Source organism: Xyrauchen texanus, chromosome 29 (genome assembly GCF_025860055.1).
Source record: "Xyrauchen texanus isolate HMW12.3.18 chromosome 29, RBS_HiC_50CHRs, whole genome shotgun sequence".
NCBI classification, from domain to species: domain Eukaryota; kingdom Metazoa; phylum Chordata; class Actinopteri; order Cypriniformes; family Catostomidae; genus Xyrauchen; species Xyrauchen texanus.
The window spans coordinates 38,113,858-38,135,798 of record NC_068304.1 but is presented as its reverse complement, the minus strand read 5'-3'; the positions used below and the strand labels follow the sequence as shown (position 1 = coordinate 38,135,798).

The 21,941-nt window shown below is 37.5% G+C and overlaps 2 protein-coding genes across 2 annotated transcripts; one reads left to right on the top strand and one right to left on the bottom strand.

Annotated features, from left to right (window-relative positions):
- Window positions 1–9,854: 9,854 nt before the first annotated feature.
- Window positions 9,855–13,500, top strand: gcsha (glycine cleavage system protein H (aminomethyl carrier), a). Its single transcript, XM_052097752.1, has 5 exons — window positions 9,855–10,013; window positions 10,304–10,383; window positions 12,259–12,322; window positions 12,435–12,566; window positions 12,884–13,500. Exons 1-5 carry the CDS (start codon window positions 9,863–9,865, stop codon window positions 12,979–12,981), a joined length of 525 nt encoding a protein of 174 aa, XP_051953712.1. The 5' UTR covers window positions 9,855–9,862; the 3' UTR covers window positions 12,982–13,500.
- Window positions 13,501–17,823: 4,323 nt separating this feature from the next.
- Window positions 17,824–18,242, bottom strand: LOC127623071 (uncharacterized). The gene is given in 3 exon segments (XM_052097268.1): window positions 17,824–17,966; window positions 17,969–18,059; window positions 18,138–18,242. Coding segments are annotated over 3 exon segments (339 nt in total).
- Between the last annotated feature and the right edge of the window lie 3,699 nt (window positions 18,243–21,941).

Genomic DNA, 21,941 nt, shown 5'->3' with positions numbered 1-21,941 from the left:
CTCTAAATCTCCACTTTCACTTTCAGATGTAAAAGTAAAAGTGGAGATTTAGAGTTAGAAAAAAGGACTTAAAAATTGAACTATTTCTCACCCACACCTATTATATTGCTTCTGAAGATATGAATTAAATCTCATGGATTACTTTATGTAATTTTGGAGCTACAAATGTCTGATCACCATTCACTTACATTGCATGGACCTACAGAGCTGAAATATTCTTCTAAAAATCTTTGTGTTCTGCTGAAGAGGGAAAGTCATACACTTTTTCATTTTTGGGTGAACTATCCCTTTAATGCTGCTCAGAGTAGGCTAAATGCATATACACAGCAATAACAACTGCATAAATAAAGTTATGAGATGAATGTTTTAAATGTAAAATTATGGATGTAGAAATAAGAAATGTATGAATATATGAAATGCATACTTTTAAATATGAAACTAAATCACATTTCATGATTTTAGTTTCATATTTGTGTGTGTATTGTGTGTCTGCGTACGGGCGTGTGTGTGCGCGTGTGTATGTGTATGGGTGTGTGTGTGTGCGCGTGTGTGTATGCGTGCGGGAGTGTGTGTGCGCGTGTGTATGCGTGTGTGTGTATGGGTGTGTGTGTGTGCGCGTGTGTGTGTATGCGTGCGGGAGTGTGTGTGCGCCTGTGTATGCGTATGCGTGCGTGCGTGTGTATGCGTGTGCTTGCGCGTGCGTGCGTGCGTGTGTGCGTGCTTGCGCAAGTGTGCGTGCGTGTGTATGCGTGCGTGTGTGTGCGTGCGTGTACGCGGTGGGTCTCTGGCACAGCTCCAGGTGCACAGCTCACACCGGGCTCAGGGTGTCACACACTGAAACATCAACACACAGCCCTTAAACATTTCACATCTAAGAGGAGGTTACCCCATGTGACTCTACCCTCCCTAGCAACCGGGCCAATTTGGTTGCTTAGGAGACCTGACTGGAGTCATTCAGCACACCATGGGATTTGAACTAGAGAACTCCAGGGGTGGTCGCTAGCACAATTCTCTATATTTAAGTATTTACTAATTAAGTTTTTAATAGCGTATATATTTACCATATGAAGTGTGTTTTACATATATATACAGTATATATTTGTATATTTCACCAGATGAGATTTAATAAGGAAGTTGGAGACACGATGCATGTGCTGACGGAGCACGTTTCTGTATACCCTTGTTTCAATTTAGAACACATAATACCAATTAATGCATGGGGGATGCATGGGGCATGATTTAATACACCTGGATTTGATTGTAGAGTGAAAAATACACTATGATATTATTGGCCCAAATGATCTTTCTCCGCCTGTGTGGCCTTGATTACTTCAGCAAAGAAGATGTTTTTCTAGGATTTGTATTGCATTCAAATGTATGTTTGTGCATCTATACGTGTTATCCTGTGATGACAGACAGCAAAGGTGGGTCAAATGGTCATTTGGCTTATCACGTGTGCTTTTACACACGACACACTAGGAGATCTCCAGTTCACAGTGACTCTGTGTTGACAGCACTTGTGCGCATATGCTGCAATGCTGGTGCACAGACACTCACAGTCCCCCCCACGGTTGCAGATGCAGGTGTCCGTTAGACAGTTATTATAGAACCAGGTCACATCCACCTGGGGGTCCGCAAGAGGGGGATTAGAAACACAATGACCACATGTTATAATACAGTCATAATACAGGATTAGAGAATACCTAATATCTAAAATAGCTTGACATTAGATAGCAACAGTCTGGTTCCATAAGTACAAATTCTCATCTTTTATTTTTTTCCATAGTGGAGATGATTATTAACAATAACTTATAAACCTATAAAGACAGACCTACTTGAGCTCTGAAGTTGTTAATCAATATTCTTCTGTCTGCATCTTGCTTTTAAAAAGAAAATCATGTTTAACAGCAGTATTCCTGGTCAATGATCCTGAAGGGAAATGATCCACCAATCAGCAAACTGAGGCCAACAATGTGTGCCAAAAGAGCTCTGCAGGGTCCGCCCACTCCCATGATTCACTGTGAATGATGCAATTGAGTCATATCGCTACACTCTCAAACTACTTATACTGTATATTTCTATGCATCTGAATATTTTGCACTGAAATAAAAGTATATTGTTTCAATACTTGTAATCAACAACTTTAAATGAAATGTTTCATTTTTCGAGCATTTTTTGTTCGATTACGTCATTCACAATGCTTCATGGGATTGTAGTTCATTCCCTCATGAAAGACGCTAAGTACACAGTCTTGTACTTTTGTTTTATAATACTTTTTGCTTCAAATCAAAGTATGCAATGTTGTGATTCCCCTCAGAGCTGGTTGGTTTGGTTCATGGCTTACGGCTATTTTATGAAGGATTTTATGCGATACCTGTGGAAAAAAAATAATGGGAAAAATACTTCTGGAGCCAAAATGGCCGACTAAAGTGGGTGGGGACACTGTACTTACATCACACACACACACACGTAGTGTTTCCATGTTTTATGGGGACTTTCCATAGACATAATGGTTTTTATACTGTACAAACTTTATATTCTATCCCCTAAACCTAACTCTACCCCTAAACCTAACCCTCACAGAAAACATTCTGCATTTTTACATTTTCAAAAAACATAATTTAGTATGATTTATAAGCTGTTTTCCTCATGGGGACCGACAAAATGTCCCCACAAGGTCAAAAATTTCGGGTTTTACTATCCTTATGGGGACATTTGGTACCCACAAAGTGATAAATACACGCTCACACACACACACACACACACACACACACACACACACACACACACACACACACACACACATACACACACACACACACACACACACACACACACTACTGTCAGCTGAACATGTTGATGGTACAATAAACGTTCTAGCTCAATGGTTCTTACATTTTACATTGGACACCAAAATGAAAATATATCAGCTTTGTAGGTCCATACAATGCAAGTGAATGGTGACCAGCACTTTGTAGCTCCAAAAAGCAGATACGGCAACATTAAAGTAATCCATTCGACTCCAGTGGTTTAATCAATGTCTGCTGGAGTGATCCAATCAGTTTTGAGAGAGAACAGATAAAAATGAAACTCAATTTTCACTGTATATCTTGCCATTGCAGAATTTTGCCACAATCATTATTTCAAGCTCTATTACACATCCTAGTGCTTGACACATGTGCAGAACGCTATAGGAAGTGTAATCGAGCTAGAAATCATGATCACCAAGAATACTTCTGCCAAGATTCATAATAAAAAAGGAGTCAAATTTTGTTCAGTTCTCACCCTAAACTGAGTCAATCACTTCAGATGACATTAAACCATGGAGTTTTATGGATTACTTTAATGCTGCTTTTATGTGTTTTTTGGAGCTTCAAAGATCTGGTCACCATTCACTTGCATTGTATGGACCTACAGAGCTGAGATACTCTTCTAAAAATCTTCATTTGTATTCTGCAGAAGAAAGTAAGTCCTACACATCTGGGATGGCATGAGGGCGAGTAAATGATGAGAGAATTTTCATTTTTGGATGAACATCCCTTTAAATTGCTTATTTATTGTTCTATCCTAACTATGCACAATTATATGGATATTTGCATTTTATTATACATTTTTAACATAGTTTATTCTCCGCTGTCTGTAACCCTCTCAGAACAGACCTGCAGTTGAAATCAAACTTATACAGCCCCCTTGTGGCTAGAGGATAAACTGCAAAGAGTCTCTATCAGTTGGTTCATCACAGACAGTGTGTGTGTGTGTGTGTGTGTGTGTGTGTGTGTGTGTGTGTGTGTGTGTGTGTGTGTGTGTGTGTGTGTGTGAGCGTGTATTTATCACTTTGTGGGGACCAAATGTCCCCATAAGGATAGTAAAACCCGAAATTTTTGACCTTGTGGGGACATTTTGTTGGTCCCCATGAGGAAAACTGCTTATAAATCATACTAAATTATGTTTTTGAAAATGTAAAAATGCAGAATGTTTTCTGTGAGGGTTAGGTTTAGGGGTAGGGTTAGGTTTAGGGGATAGAATATAAAGTTTGTACAGTATAAAAACCATTATGTCTATGGAAAGTCCCCATAAAACATGGAAACACAACTGTGTGTGTGTGTGTGTGTGTGTGTGTGTGTGTGTGTGTGTGTGTGTGTGTGTGTGTGTGTGTGTGTGTGTGTGTCTGATTATGTCTTCCAGCCCGTGTGTGGCTGTGGGTACGACTTGGCCTTTTTATCTGTAGGATTATCTATTTGAAAGGTGCATACAGTATACACAATGTGTCATCTAGTAATGGCTAGAATAAATAATCAAATATGTATGAAGAAACCAAAAATTGTGAAACGAGTAGCCTTATTTATATCGGATTCAGAAAATGTCCTGCACGAAAAAGGTATCGATCCCAAGTCCTGTATTTTGCAATGAAAATTGAAACATATAATTTTTCTACGCATAATCAACAACTTTAAATCAATAGTTTTATATTTTCCATAATTGTTTATTTGATTACGTCATTCGCAATGCATCATGGGATTGCGGTTCATTCCCTCGTGAAAGATGTTAAGCACACAATCTTGTACCTTTGTCTTTTCGTCTGATTTTCAAATACTATGTTTTGCTTCAAATCAAAGTTTGTAATGATGTGATTCACCTCGGAGCTGGTTGGTTTGGTTCATGACTTAGAACTCTTTGATGAAGGATTTTAAGTAATCACTATGGAAGAAATGAATGGGAAAAACACTTTCAAATGCAAGATGGCTGAAAAAGTGGATGTGCACCGTTGCACTTTATTGACTGATGCAGATAATGTTAAAATATTGGCTGATATATCACCCTGACAGATGATCGATTGACCACACATTGAGGAAGTACCTTCACCAGAGACCCCTGGCAGTCGCTGATGTAGTCGTATTCCAGACCATTAAATGTATGGTAATGACGGTCGCTGTATATGGTACACTCAGCTGGACATGGTGAATACGTGCAGTTAAAGAAGCCACAATGACACACACTGGAGAGAGAAAGAGAGAGAGAGAGAGAGAGAGATACATCCATTACAGAAATAAACCTCCATTACCAGTCAAAGTTTGGACACATAGACTGAACATATCCTGATCTTAAAGGAACATACCAGATTCAATACAAATTAAGCTCAATCAACAGCATTTGTGGCATACTGTTAATCATTACCAAGAAAAAGTCATTTCAGCTCGACCCTCATACAAAAAATTCTGAACACGTCATCACAGTCTGTGAAAAAGGTCTATAGGTGTCAATGGGGCCAATCTGCAAAAGTTCAAACGCAAACCAGAGTGTGGCTCTAATCTAGACAAAGGGTGGCTGCTTTGAAGAAGTAAAAAAGAGGTCGTTTTGATTTTTTAAGATTTGTTTTGTCACCATATAATTCCAGTACTTCCCAGCGGTGTCTCTTAGTTTGGAGGCCTATAAAATCCCAACAGAAAATAGCTATAATTAAGAGTGATTAGGTGTGTCCAAACCTTTGACTGGGAGTTTTTGTATATAGAAACTACACAGTCAGACACACATTAATACACTCTGACCAGTGGAAGCACGGTGTGTCCACTGCCTCTCCAGGGAGACACTCTAGACCGAGCCATGCACAGGGGCAGTTCTCTGGGTAACAGCAGTCTCCATTATGAGCCACTAGCCTGCATCAATTAACAAACCTGGTGTAACATTGCAAACTCTGGTGTCAACAGACACGCATGCATCTCAAAACATTTGTTCTGAATGCAAAGAAAGCGATTACCCGGCATGACATCCACATCCTGGAACACACAGGGTCATGGGAGGGCAGGTGAGGTTCAGCATCAGGTTTCGACAGTGAGCTCGCAGGCCATGCCCACACCTGAGGGCCCCTGCCCAATCTGACCCCTGCAGCTGTAATAGACTTTACCATTGGGACAGTCTCCTCTCTCGGGCTCTGAAAAAGAAAGCGTATAATGGAGAATCATTATTTTTACATTTTATGAAGAAAAATGTAAAAGTGAAGGTGTTTGCCCATGCAAAAGTCGCCACCACAATGCTAGTGTGTTGTGGGTGGTTGCTAGGGAATTGCTATGTGGTTGCCAAGGCGTTTAAGGTTGTAAGCACACTGCCATGTGGTTTTATTTAAATTTGTGCAGCTATAAATTTGTGAACGAGAACGATTCATTCACTTAAAAGATTTTTGCTCACAAATGAAACATCCCTATGACCCACACCTATCATATAGTTTCTGAAGACATGGATACAACCAGTGTTGAGTAAGTTACTCTAAACAAGTAATGAATTACTAACTACTAATTACATCTTCAACAGTATAATTAGATTACAGTACTAATTACTCTGTCTGAAAAGTAATTGGATTACTTATTAGTAATCACTTTCTAAAACCCTGCTCAACCTCGACCAGATGAAAAATACAAGGATAGACATGAAACTGTTCTTTTAATTCTTTCAAATAAATCCTATAAAATCAAATAAATTATTTTTTAATTGGCCAAAGAATTTAAGGGGGTGGTATTAAATTAAAAAAACATTAATTTTAACATAAAAAGTTCAGTTTAGATTTTAAATTCATTGTTGTTTTATATAGAATTGTTCTATAGTCTATAAAGTATTTAATGCAATTACATCAGAAGTAACTGTAATTAAATTACTGAAAATGAAGAGTAATCACTTACTTTACTTTTTTCAAGGAAAAAGTCATTTAATTACTGTAATGAAACCCAACACTGGATACATCCAATATACACTCACATAAAGGATTATTAGGAACACCTGTTCAATTTCTCATTAATGCAATTATCTAATCAACCAATCACATGGCAGTTGCTTCAATGCATTTAGGGGTGTGGTCCTGGTCAAGACAATCTCCTGAACTCCAAACTGAATGTCAGAATGGGAAAGAAAGGTGATTTAAGCAATTTTGAGCGTGGCATGGTTGTTGGTGCCAGACGGGCCGGTCTGAGTATTTCACAATCTGCTCAGTTACTGGGATTTTCACGCACAACCATTTCTAGGGTTTACAAAGAATGGTGTGAAAAGGGAAAAACATCCAGTATGCGGCAGTCCTGTGGGCGAAAATGCCTTGTTGATGCTAGAGGTCAGAGGAGAATGGGCCAACTGATTCCAGCTGATAGAAGAGCAACTTTGCCTGAAATAACCACTCGTTACAACCGAGGTATGCAGCAAAGCATTTGTGAAGCCACAACACGCACAACCTTGAGGCGGATGGGCTACAACAGCAGAAGACCCCACCGGGTACCACTCATCTCCACTACAAATAGGAAAAAGAGGCTACAATTTGCAAGAGCTCACCAAAATTGGACAGTTGAAGACTGGAAAAATGTTGCCTGGTCTGATGAGTCTCGATTTCTGTTGAGACATTCAGATGGTAGAGTCAGAATTTGGCGTAAACAGAATGAGAACATGGATCCATCATGCCTTGTTACCACTGTGCAGGCTGGTGGTGGTGGTGTAATGGTGTGGGGGATGTTTTCTTGGCACACTTTAGGCCCCTTAGTGCCAATTGGGCATCGTTTAAATGCCACGGCCTACCTGAGCATTGTTTCTGACCATCTCCATCCCTTTATGGCCACCATGTGCCCATCCTCAGATGGCTACTTCCAGCAGGATAATGCACCATGTCACAAAGCTCGAATCATTTCAAATTGGTTTCTTGAACATGACAATGAGTTCACTGTACTAAAATGGCCCCCACAGTCACCAGATCTCAACCCAATAGAGCATCTTTGGGATGTGGTGGAACGGGAGCGTCGTGCCCTGGATGTGCATCCCACAAATCTCCATCAACTGCAAGATGCTATCCTATCAATATGGGCCAACATTTCTAAAGAATGCTTTCAGCACCTTGTTGAATCAATGCCACGTAGAATTAAGGCAGTTCTGAAGGCGAAAGGGGGTCAAACACAGTATTAGTATGGTGTTCCTAATAATCCTTTAGGTGAGTGTAGTTGTTTGGAATTGATTACTTTTATGCTATCTTTATATGCTTTATGCAGTTTACAGGTCCGGGCCATCATTTAATTGTACTGAATGGACTAGCTCAGATATTTTTATGACAAAAACTTGTTTGTTTTCAGCAGAAGAAAATAAAGTCATACACATATGGACTGATAGTGAGTAAATTATGAGAGAATTAAAATTTTTATGGTGAACTTTTCCTTTAAGTGAATTGATTACATTTGAAGAAAAAACTTAAAGGAAATTGTGACCAGTTACAGCTACTAAAATGTACACTTTCACTTAAACTTATCATGGCATGCAAAAGTACACATTTAGCATAAACACGTATATTTAACCCCAACATTTTGATGCTTTAAATTTTACAGGCGACGCGAGTTCTCATACAAAAACGATGTACAGTATATAACAATTATAAGATCTGTATTAAATTTTGGATGCTTGGTGTGACGCGCCTGTCCTATCCGCTCCGTACGGGACTCAAACCGGCATCTCCAGCATGAGAGGTGGTTGCGCTAACAAGGATGCTAAAGGCTACAGCCCCTAGCGACAGTCGCTAGTGCACCTCTTGAGGTCAGGAGGTTTATACACATTGCACAGCTATCTATCAGCTGGCTCCCATTACACTCACCCCCCTAAACCTCACTCCCATCCGGGTCATGGCACCATTGTGACGCTCATGTTCTACCAGCTCCGTACGGGACTCAAACTGGAGTAACACATATACAGCCCTATAGCGTGGGGCCCTCTAGTGCACCTCTTGAGGTCAGGAGAGTGAGGTTTATACACATTGCACAGCTATCTATCAGCTGGCCACCGTTACACTGGCATATGGGACATTAGCAAAATCTAATTTAGTTAAACTGGACAGGAGTCAATCACAGGCATTAAGAACTTGCTGTGGAGCATATCAATGCCAGTTTCATCACTACAGGTAGAAGCAGGTAAAATACATCTTTATATTAGAAGACAGCAACTGATCCAATGCTGAAGTTATTAGAGACATGTTGGGAAAGGGGGATGAATAAATATATTAGTTTTGAGTGGATAATTGAAGAGATGTTAAATTAAATGGGTCTTAATATACAAGTATGCAACAAGATTGACACCGCCACCAATTCCTTTGTGGATTCTCCTGCAACCAGCGGTGTATCTAACATTATTGGAGGCCAGACAAAAAGAGAGTAAAGATGAACAGGAAGTAACAAGAGTAAAGGAGTATATTTGGCTAAAATACAGAAATAATATTCATATGTTCACAGATGCTTCAAAAAATCCAAATGGAGGACAAGTAGGAGTTACGGTTACTATTCCAAAATTAAAGATCTCAAAGAAGAAAAGAATAACTGACCAGGTATCGGTAAATACAGGAAAATCTGACTCATGCTCTGCATTAGAAAGTATTGACATACAACATTCAGAAACAAGGCAAGATATAATATTGGCCATTCTTCAAAATGTATACATCTTACAACAAAGTGGAATAAAGTTACAGTTCATGTGGGAGTTAAAGCGGATAGATTAGCAAAGCAAGATATGGAAGAAGAGGTGGTAGAGACAGAGCACAACAAAAAATTATTTCTGGGTTATTTAGCTTGTTTGCTGTACACCTTGTCACACAGCAGCTTTTAGACATTGTATTGTTTTTTGTTATAAGTCATAAATGACAAGAAGGCAGCCTCTCGCAATGCAAAGTCAATGGAGACGATTTTCTAATTAAGATTCAAACAAACAAAGTCAATGTACAGTCAAAACTTCAATAATACATATAAAAAGAGAAAAACAATCCAGCCAGGGGGAGGAAGAAGCGTTCTCGCGCACGTTCCATTCGAATGATGACGTCATCGTAGCGCGCCGACGTCCATTCCTGTGTGCGTCTGAGAAGAAAATGGCGATGTACACAGTATTGCGATGTGCTTCTGTAAGTTTGACCTCCTCACTGCCTCGAATTTCACACAGAAACGCTCTGAATCATGCTAGACTGTTGGCGAGGACAAGCTGTAACAGATCCCTGAGCTCAACCACTCGATCCTGCGCAGGTATCCACACTTATGAATGTTTATGGGTGCCACGTGTAAAAGTTTGTGTTCACACTTATATTGACGTTTGATATTTTGAGAGTAGAGTGTAAAACACTTACAAATATTGCTATAGTGCTGTTGTGGCAGTGATCAATAAAGTTACATCCGTGTTAACAACATTACATGCATAAATGACAGCATATTTATGGACATACTGTAGTTATGTTAAATTTAGGTTGTCTAGGTTACCTGTTATCTTGATCCAGCTGAGATCCAAACAAACCTGCTCTCTGTTTGTATCTCCGCAGCACTGAAGTTCACAGACAAACACGAATGGGTTCGTGTGGATAGTGGCTTGGCAACCGTGGGCATTAGTCATTTTGCTCAGGTGGGTGGGTTAACCTTGGGAAACCTGTCAAAAACATGTCCGAGTGCAGGGGCTGAAATTAACTTTACCATTAATTGACAATATTTGCGTTTTATTCTTTTAAAGGGCAACCAAAATGTATTTTTTTGTGTGTTATCATTCTTTGTCAATTACTTAAATGTAAACAATCCATTATCATACAGTGCATTCTCAATATGAACTAATAGATTAAGAATTTACCTCTTAAATTCAATCAGAACTTTTGTCAAAAATATATTTTATAAACCTCATAAAGGGATCACCATCCATTTTTATTGTTTTTTTTAACTTGTTTTTATGGTGTTAAAACCAGTGCTGTAACATATTACATGTAATCTAAATTATGTAATCGGAATTCAAAAATCAAGTACTTGTAATTGGGTTAAATTACATTTTAAAATACTCGAGTTACTTTTTTATAGATTACATGATGTTAAGTAGGCTACGGCATTAAGTTGCTCATAATTTATTGATCACAGTAAAAAAAAAAAAGATGTCACTTTAAATCAGACTACCTACGAAATACATTCTGTAACTCTTTGAGTGTTTTCAGAAGAGAGGGGGAGGGTTGTGAAATTGCACATGTGTGAAATTATACTTCTCATTAGCTATGTGTTTGGAATGGTTATTAAAATGCCCAAATACACATCATTTCATGTTCACAATGTAAACCAATTAGCGCCGTAAAGTTTTAGTTTCGTGAATTGCTTTTGCACAAGGCTTTAAAAATGTAAATGAATGCACTTTTGCATTAGTAATAACTTTGAGGCCTTTTTTGTGACTTTCATTCTTAAATTTAACTGGTCTGGGCTGCGTTTCCCAAAAGCATTGTAAACCTAAGTAGATTGTCGAAATCTTTGGCGCCAATGGTCTCTACGATCAATTTAATTTTACGATGCTTTTGAGAAATTCAGCCCTGATCTCCTACCACACATGGATGTTGTTTGTCCAACATTTCCATATTTCTAGAAACTCCCATAAGAAATGCCTGTTAAACGCAAACATAAACTCAAATAAAAGAGTTAGGATGGAAGAAATCCAAAAGTAATCGGTTTAGATTACCTCAAAAATGTAATCTGCGAGATTGCGTTACTGACTGCAATTTGTGTCATGTGTTTTGTAATTAGTATTGATTACAATTCAGAAATAATCTACCAAAGCACTGGTTAAATCACTTAAAAACAAACCATGTAATCAGTCAACATCAAATTATTACATATATAAATATGCTTAAATAAAGGAATTATTTTTTCCCCAATTATTTGAATTTTTGGCACTTTCAGTGGCATTTTTGCCCAAGCCCCCACTTAATTTCTGACCCTGTATGATAGGTCATATTTTATCCCCAAATTAAAAACATATGAGGTAATTATATTTTGCTTAAAGAAAATAAGTCCCATTTTAAAAACCCAGTTACCATAATGCAGAACAACAACAACAACAACAAAAATGTCATGACAAAGTCTTATTTTATTTAAATTATAAAATATTCATACATAGTGGTAGAATTTGTTGTACTGCTTTAGTTTATACTTTTTGTAAATGTATATATTCACCCTATTCCAGTAATGACAATCAAATGAAAATCACCATAATAGGAATTGCATGTAAAATGTGTGGGCACGTTACTGAGGCTTTGGGGAAAATGTGCCGCCTTGTCATGAAAATAATATCACATTACAAAAGCCAAAGATAATTTCTTTTTTTCCTTTTTTTGGGGATTGTGAGTTGAAATTTATATGTCCTGGATTTGTGTTTTTTGTGTGAAGCCCTGTAGTGGCTTTATTTGTGTAGCCCAGTGTTTGTATTAACATTGAATGAGGTATACTCACTGTAGTTGTGTTCTGATGCTTTCAGGAAGCACTGGGGGACGTAGTGTACTGTGGGCTTCCTGAAGTTGGCACAAAGTTATCACAATCAGGTATATCTGCTTCTTAAACATTTACATAAAATAGTTTTGTAAGCATCTGTGAATGTAATGCATAATCAGCTGTTGTTTTATTTGGTATATGTACACCCTGTTTGTGCTGTAGATGAATTTGGTGCTCTCGAGAGTGTTAAAGCAGCGAGTGAGTTGTACTCCCCTTTGACGGGGGAGGTGACGCAGGTTAACCACGACCTGGCAGACAACCCTGGACTGGTAAACAAGTCCTGCTATAAAGACGGTGAGACCTGTGATGCATTTATCCTAACTTATCTTGACTCAAACAAGCCTGAAGTCTTTTACCTTAAAAGGATAGTGCACCCAAAAATGAACTGTATGTTTTCTTCACACAAAATGAGATGTTACCCAGAATGTTCACGCTGCTCTTTTCCATGCACTATGTTTTCTAAAGCCAGTTATTCACTGAAAATCTGAGCATAAGAGGGTACATTGTTGATTTTCTGTAACAGTATTATAATATAGATGTACATTAACAATTCTAGTTTTTCTGAGTTGTTACTTTAATGGATTTCAATGAAGAGTGTGTTTTGATTTCAGGCTGGTTGATGAAGATGACTGTGTCTGTTCCTGAGGAATTGGATGGGTTAATGGATGAAGCTGCTTATGAGAGATACATCAAGTCTATAGAAGACTAGTGTGTGCTGCTGGGAGAGTGAACTGGGGGAGAATGTATAAAGTATTGAGGAATGTGCATTTCATCATCAAATGCATTTCTATTTGTAGTTGATTTAGTTTAGATATACTTATCTGAAATAAATATCCACATGAACCCACACTAAGTGAATGAGGACCACATGGACAACATTATGCACTAGGCTTGAAAAGAAACAAGCAGGTTCTGTTCATTATGTTTTCTAGACACATAGATCTGGATGTCAGATTTGCAGCTTATGTAACAGTTTCAACTCCTTTACAGATGTTACACAGATGTTCCTGTGAAAGTGTGTCAATGCTTGGAATAAGCTAGAAATAAAATACATGGAAATTTGTATACTAAGCATTTGTCTGGGTGACTGAAGAGTGGATGACTGCTATTTTAGGAGGTGAAATAGTCTTTCTAGATTGGTAAAGCTATTAACATTAACACCATGAAACAAATATCCAAACTCACATGTGTTAAAGGGATCGGAAATAAAACAAAACAAATTAACTAAAATATATAAATGTAAGAAACCCTCCTTATAGAAACAATTCAAAAATATTTTTATGTTACATTTTGATGTTTCAAGACCGTTTCGAACACCGTAAATTGGGAGTGTACACAGATTTTATAATACCACCAACAAGGGATCCTTAACTATATCACTCAGACAGTGTGTCATTACTTTGATCCATAAACCTAAAAAAGATATTGTATTATTAGAAAATTGGCGACCTATCTCATTACTAAATAATGATTATAAAATAATGGCAGCAGTTTTTGTAAAACGTATGAAAAATGCTTTAAATGAGATAATTGATGAAACTCATTGTGGATTCATGAAAGGACGCCATATTTCCTCTAATATTCATTTAGTTATTGATTTAGTACAATATAGCAATTTACTAAATTGAGACCCTTTAATATTTTTTCTAGATTTTAGAAAAGAGTTTGATATAGTAAACCAACAGTTTATATTTGATTCCTTAAAATGTTTTAGTTTTGGACAGTATTTCATCAAAATGTTAATCCTATGTACTATGGTAGTAATAGATCTATTAAACTTGCTAATGGAACATCTTCCAGATTTGAAATAAACCGAGGCATCCGACAAGGCTGTCCAATTTCTGTATTCCTTTTTTTGGTTGTAGCTCAAGTGTTAAGTAATATGATAAACTAACACCCCTTTAAAGGTATTGAAATTCATGAAAGACAAGTATGGTAACCTATTTGGAAATTAAAATCTCTAAAAACACTGATGTAATGGTCAACTCTAATTTAAGGCATGTTAATGAAAGAATGCAAAAGAAATATAACTCATAGTTGACAAGAAATCTTTCTATTCAAGGGAGAATTCTATTGAGAATGGCAGAAGGTCTCTTGAGAGCCGCATACCTTTTCTCTTCACTTAGTGCCCCAAAGGATATATGCTCACAAATGGATAAAATAGTCTTGCATTTCATCTGGAGAAGCAAACCTCATAAAAGTAAGGAAAGCTTCCTTGTTACTAAATTATCTGTTGGTGGGTTAAATGTTTAAATTTTACTATTTTCAACCAAATGTAAAAATAATTGGCTTAACATTTTTTAAAGAATCAAAAAAGTATGTTCAATATCATCGCATATTATTTATTTGAAAAACTTGGGGATTACATTTTATGTTGCAGTGTGCTTATATAACTGGTAAACTTCCTATTGCTTAGGCCAATTATCACAAACAAGCATTACTGTTCTTGTCACGATTCACTGTTGGCCTGTGTTTCTCCTCTGTCATCTGTTACCGGAATACACTTCCCATAATTCTCTGCTCTCATCTCTGCTGTCCTTCATTGTCCTCACCTGTGTTTCATTTAGTCATTATCCTATGTGTATTTAAGCCCTGTTGTATGATAATTTGTTGTCAGTTGTTGAAGGTATGTGTTTGACCTCCCGTGGTCAACCAGTGCCCGTCGTAGATGTTGGTGCCTGTTTATGTTCTTGTTTCCCCATTGTGGATGTTTTATTTGTTCCTGTGTCTACCAGTTATTTATATTTGTTTATTTTCATTAAAAATCCTTAGCTGCTCCTAGATCCAGCTCTCTTGACTTCCCATCGTTACAGTTCTGGTCACTTTTGTACAAACACAATTTTTCTCCTTGCAGGTGTTTTATATGGAACAATGGTAATATGATTCATAATAAGAAGTCATTGTACATGAGGAATTGGATTTGGCACAACATATAAATTGTAAACCAGCTTATTGACAAGAATGGGCAATTATACACATACCCTAATTTTATTTCAATATATGTTGTTGTTTTTTTTTTTCTTGTAAATGAAAAAGTAATTAGGGCTATCCCCAATGGCATAATAATCTTAACCAAATTCTCAAATGTAGATATCAATAATACAACCTTACAAAATCCTCAATTTTGTGTAAATGGTCTCTCCTTCTTTGATAAATGTTTTAATAACAATTTTATAAGAAATTCCTTTAATGTCGTATCCAGTCCTCCATGTAGATCAAAATGGCTTAAACCTCATTGTATATCTTGGCGCAGCATTTGGACATTACCATTTAAATGATCTATTTCTAATAAATTAAAAAAATATATTTTACTAAATAAAAAACTTTTTTTTTTACATATATGTTCATTTTAAGTTTTAGTTGTTGTTGTTAGTCTCTGTTTCACATACTCTGAAATGTACCACAATGCCTTATATTTGCCTTTTACTTGTCTGTAATTGAACTAAATAAATAAAATAAAAAACTCTGGATAAAATGTCTGCTAAACGACTAAATGTAAGAGTCTCTTAAAACAAGGTTACTGTCTCTTTAAGAACAGCGCATCTCCTCACTGTGAAAAAATGGTTCTTCTGTGCAGAGTTTTTGAGAGATGGCGATACAATGGCATGATGTAATACTATCAAGTATGATATTGTTTTGTTTTGTGAAGATATTAAAGATGTTTCTCATCAGCCTACATAGGCTACACTGTCCTGGATTTTACACAGTATTACCATATACTGGGACTGCCAAATGCAATAGGATTATTTAATTAAACACTGCTATAAAATATTTTTGCATAGTTAATGCATTTAGCCTACTTACTTTTATTGGACATTAAAACTGTTTTTGCGGTTGTGGCATCAAAAACTTGAATTGTACTTTTGCTTCTTTCTTAAGAGTGCATTAAGGCTGAATGCATGACATTATTAAAAAGGAAATAAAAGCTATGATGCATATTTCTCCAAATGAAAACATTGAGAGACCTATTCATTTCGATGACTCCAAAACATGATTATGATTAAAGAACCTGCCCAAATATGGCATTGTATCTTTTATGGTTATTTCAAAACTTGCAGCTATCTGTTTTTTGACAGATAGTTGCAGGGTTGGAAGGATTACTTTTTAAATGTATTCCACTACATATTACAGAATACATGCTGCAAAATGTAATTTGTAACGTATTTAGTTAGATTACTCAAGGTCAGTAACGTATTCTAAATAGGACCTTCAAATGAAAATTCGAATTTCGAATATTCGTCGAATTGAAAAAAAAAGTGCACATTCGAATGCAAAAACCGTGCATTGGAATTTTAGATGTGTCAGCAGGTGCGCGAGACATGATGATGACGTAGCTGACGCGGTTTGCTTTTGTTTGCCTATCCAGTTCAACCCATTAGATGCGGCACGGCTACGTTGTGTGGATTCGAAGAGGACGGTCAGCCCTTGCTGCAGATCAAGTTGACCGTCTGGTATTTTTAACAAACAATATGTAGATGTATTAGTGAGTGGATAGTTTAAGAATAACAGTTTGCCATTTTGTGTTAACATAATCAATTACGCTGTCTGTTGAAGCGTGTTTTCTCATATTACTCATGCTCTTCCACTTATATGCACTTTTGTTACCTCAATTTCCTTGCGTGCACATTTAGGAAATTATATTTGATCTGTGAACGATTGTTTAAAACGTTATGCACCTTAAACAAGTCATGCCATTTCATTTCAATAGAAAATGCGATGCTTGATTTTGATATTTGCTCACTTGCGCCCTCTGGTGGGCTTAGGAGACAATGCAGTACCTTTTTTTCTCTAACATAAAGTCTTTAGAATTCGAATATTACTATTATTTAAGGAAGAAATTAGAATTGAGTTTTTCAGAAATTTTGACAGACCTAATTCTAAATACTTTGGATTACTTCTTCAGCACTGGTCGTATTTTTCTTGGTTTGACTATAAAAACTTCAGCCAGTACAGTCAGACAAAATACACATGTTAAAAATACATTCTCTGAAAAACCTAAATATCTTATGCAGTGTTGTTTCTAAAACAAGATAAATCAAACTGATCTTGTTTTAAGGATTCTTAGATATTTTACAGGAAAATACTACAACAGTTATGATCAAGAATATTATTTTTGACCTAATATCAAAGGTCTTACTAGAAAAATACATTAACATTACGATCTATGTACTATTGGACAATGTTAGAAGACAAATTAAAGAAAAATATTGAGTGTGAAAAATGCTTTTACTTAATAAAAATCCAGTACTAAAAGTGGCCAAAGTTGTAGGAACACCCTTAAACAATGTCACACTGAAAAACCTCTTAATGTGCCTAAAAACCCAGAATCAACTTTGGAGCCATAATAGAGAAACGACGTTGATGTAGTCATCAAAGGTACTTAGATAGCTAACATCATGCTAATGGGAGAGTTAAAGCAGGCTCAGGCTCTTAATTATGTGAAAATTGAATAATTTGTTCACTCAAAATTATTCAACACTACCAACTTTCCTTTTAAATGTGATATTATGTGATTTACGAACCATTTGCATGTGATATTCACTGTATATATTTAATCTGAGTCAAGGTCTGAGATAACTGTGAGGTATGAGGATAAAAGACCTGTCCTGCGAAGCACTGAAGCCAGGCACTTCCAGAACTTATAGATGAGCTCATCAGGAAGTGCCGTCAATTCAGGACACCACTGCCTCACATCAATGCTGCATCAACAGGGTGCTCCAGACCACACATTCCTCCATTCTGCCACATCATGGCATCAATGGCAACATCAGCGTCTACCAGTGTGTCCTTTTCAAAGAGAGATTACATTGTTCATTTCTGTCAAAGTTAAGGGGTTTCTGCACAAATGAGGACTTAATGTTTCACATGAAACCAGCGGTATTCTTCCTGCCAAGGAATGTCCAGATAGGCGATGAGGAAGGAGGCCACCGCGTGTCTCATGTAGTTGTTCATCAAGCCAGTTAGCCACATCTGTCACATCATGTCGAAATTAGAATTAAAAGAAAATGTAACGATACCAGTCTTTTAGCAGCATCAGTAGCGCCAACTTCATTTGGTACCAGGGTGCAGTCACCATTGATAGGTCAAGCCAGTTGCAACTAAAATACTGGTAAGAAAATTACAGCAATCTCCAAAATGAATGGTCTGACTAGTGCGTCTTTTAAACTTGTCTATAAGCTGTAAACACATGTTGGCTTATAAATAGAGTTTGAACAATGACATTGTAAGTGTTTTCAATGACCATAACTGTAGACTGCTGTAGACTACATGCCATTGCTATAACATAATCCAGAAATATTGATATTACTATTGATAATATTAGTGTTTAACATAATAAGGAAGTATAAGTTTTGCTGTGTATCAAAATTGGTATCAAGAATTTTACTGGTATTGGTCTCAACAGACATTTTGGTATTGTGACAGCCCAACAGCCACCTATATATTACCACCAGCATACATGCACCATACACGCATCGGCCATTTAAAGAAATACACATAAACTGATTGATCACATGACGCTTAAAGGTATAGTTCACCCAAAAAATGAAAATTCTCTCATCATTCACTCACCCTCATGCCATATCAGATGTGTTTGACTTTCTTTCCTCTGCAGAACTCAAATGAAGATTTTTAAAAGAATGTCTCAGAATACTTCACAATGCATTGGTCTGGGTGAGAAACTTCAACTGTCGGTCCTTCAATATTTAAAGGGTAACTAAACCCTAAACCAACTTTTTTTAGTTAATGATCTGTAAGCATGGGGCTTTATTAGTACTGGTCATTGATTCAAGTAATTTTTTTGACATTTGTGTATAAAGTGTTTTAATTATACAATATATGGTGTAAAAACGTCTGAGTGCTGCCCTCTTCAGGTTGAACGGTGGCTACTGCAGTTGAATTTTCCTATTGGCTGTTGCGGTACTTCGTGACGTAAGCGGTGACAGCTGACGTAAGCAGGTTCCAGCTCACCATGCCAGATTCATGTACATGTCGTCTTGCGACCGTGTGAGGAATAATGATTACATAGAGTCTGACAGCAGCTGTCAATTAATCCGTCACTACGAGTCTCAGGTGCCAACCCCCCCCCCACCCCGCTCAGCCCCGCACTCGGTTCGTTCCCTCTATCCCCGCCGGGGTCTGCCCACTTTTCCAGCATTTTCAAATATTTCTAGTGGGTGGAGTCAGACTCTGAGCAGGTGTTTAGTTACCCTTTAAGCATCCAATCCACTGACAGGGTTTTGCAGGCAACAGTTAGAGACAGAGCCAATACCTGGAAAATAAATGAAGAATCCCTGCGTAACATTTAAACTACATTTTTACGTTCTCTAAAAAACACGAACAAAGCCTGTTAGTGCAAAAGTTAAAGACTTTTTAGGGAGTCGCAGGTGGTTGACAGGATGTTGCTTAGTGGTTGCTTAGATGTTCAGATTCATTAATTCACAAACTGCATTTGTAGCATAATGCTGATAACCACAAAAATAATTTTGACCTCCCCGTTTATTTATATATTACACTCACCTAGAACTTTATTAGGAACAGTATGGTCCTAAAAATAGTTCCCAATATGGTCTTCTGCTGTCGTAGCCCATTCGCCTCAAGGTTCGATGTGTTTGCATTCTTAGATGCTATTCTGCACACTACAAATGTACAGAGTGGTTATCTGAGTTACTGTAGCCTTTCTGTCAGCTCAAACCTGTCTGGCCATTCTCCGTTGACCTTTTTCATCAACAATGTGTTTCTGTCCACAGAACTGCCGCTGACTGTATGTTTTTTGTTTTTGGCACCATTCTGAGTAAACTCTAGAGACTATAGTGTCTGTTGTGCATGAAAATCCAAGGAGATCAGCAGTTATACCAGTCAAACCAGCCTGTCTGGCACCAACAATCATGCCACCAATTTTCCCTATTGTGATGGTTGATGTGAACATTAACTGAAGCTCCTGACCCATATTTGCATGATTTTATGCAGTGCATTGCTGCCACATGATTGGCTGATTAGATAATCAAATGAATAAGTAGGTGTACAGGTGTTCCTAATAAAGTTCTAGGTGAGTGTGTATATATATATATAAATGGTTACAGACAAGTAAGGCACTTACAATGGAATTAAATTTCATAAACACTAAAATACAAACAGTTTTAAAAGTACAGCACAACATGTAACATAAAACATTTAAAACTTTTGTTTAAATCAAATGTTTTTCAATAACTGTCCAATAAGTAAAAAGATAGTATTTGAGGTAAAAAGCTTTGCAGGGGCTAAATGGGGTGGCCAGGCTTCGGTTCATGGTGGCCATGGCAACCCCCTAGCTCCGCCACTGGAGTGGAACAACCTTCTGTTATTATTTATTTTCACACAAATTATGTTGCTCCATTAATTCTCTAAAAAAAAAAAAATTCAGTCTTGATAGGGTACAATGTGGTGAAAGACTCCGTGGGGGTGAAAGGATCCATTGATTTTATTTTCACCCAAAACATTAAATAGCATCAAAATCTAAAACAGTATTTTCCTAAACATCTGTTTGTCACTATGAACTGCAAACATTTCCAGCTCTATGAGATCTTTGCGTGTGGTATCTAAAGGATGATTTTGAGGCAATTTGATCTATTTTGTTTACAGTTACATTTATTCATTTGGCAGACGCTTTTGTCCAAAGCGACTTACAAAAGAGGAAAACATAAGGGAATCATCTTAAGGAGACATTTGTACAAAAAGTGCCGTACTACAAAGTTTTACTAGCATCAGAATAGTATACAAAACAGATTTAAGTGCACTTTTTTTTTTTTTTTTTTTTTTTGTAAGTGACTGGTTAAGTGCTCTTGGAAAATGTGTTTTTAGTCGTTTTTTGAAGACAGAGAGTGAATCAGCTTCACGGATGGAGTTGGGAAGGTCATTCCACCAACGTGGTATGATGAAACTGAGAGTCCGGGAAAGTGTTTTGCTGGCTCTTTGTTTTGGTGTAACAAGGCGACATTCCTTAGCCGACCGCAGGCTTCTGGTGGGAACGTAGCTCTGCATAAATGTTTTTAGGTATGCTGGAGCAGACCCAGTGACTGTTTTGTATGCCAGCATCAGGCCCTTGAATTTAATATGTGCAAGAGTGGTGTAACATGCGCTCTGTTTGGTTCATTAAAGACCAGATGTGCTGCTGCGTTCTGGATCATTTGGAGAGGTCTAATAGCACATGCAGGAAGGCCTGCAATGAGAGCGTTACAGTAGTCCAGTCTAGTTATGACAAGGGACTGAACGAGCAGTTGTGTGGCATGCACAGAGAGGAAGGGTCTTATCTTCCTGATATTGTAGAGTGTAAATCTACATGACCTTGCAGTCTTTGAGATGTGGTCTGTGAAATTTAGCTCATCATCAATGGTTACCCCTAGATTTCTGACCGTTTTGGAAGGCGATACTGTAGTTGAACCCAGCTGCACGGTGATGTTGTGTTCAACAGCATGGTTGGCTGGAAAGACAAGGAGTTCGGTCTTGGCTGGGTTGAGTTGCAGGTGGTGTTCCTTCATCCAGGCTGAGATGTCTGCCAGACAGGCAGCGATTCAAACGGTCACTGTGGTGTCGTTGGGCTGGAAAGACAAGTAGAGTTGCGTGTCATCAGCGTAGCAGTGGTAAGAGAAACCATGTGACTGAATGATGGGTCCCAGTGATGTTGTGTATATG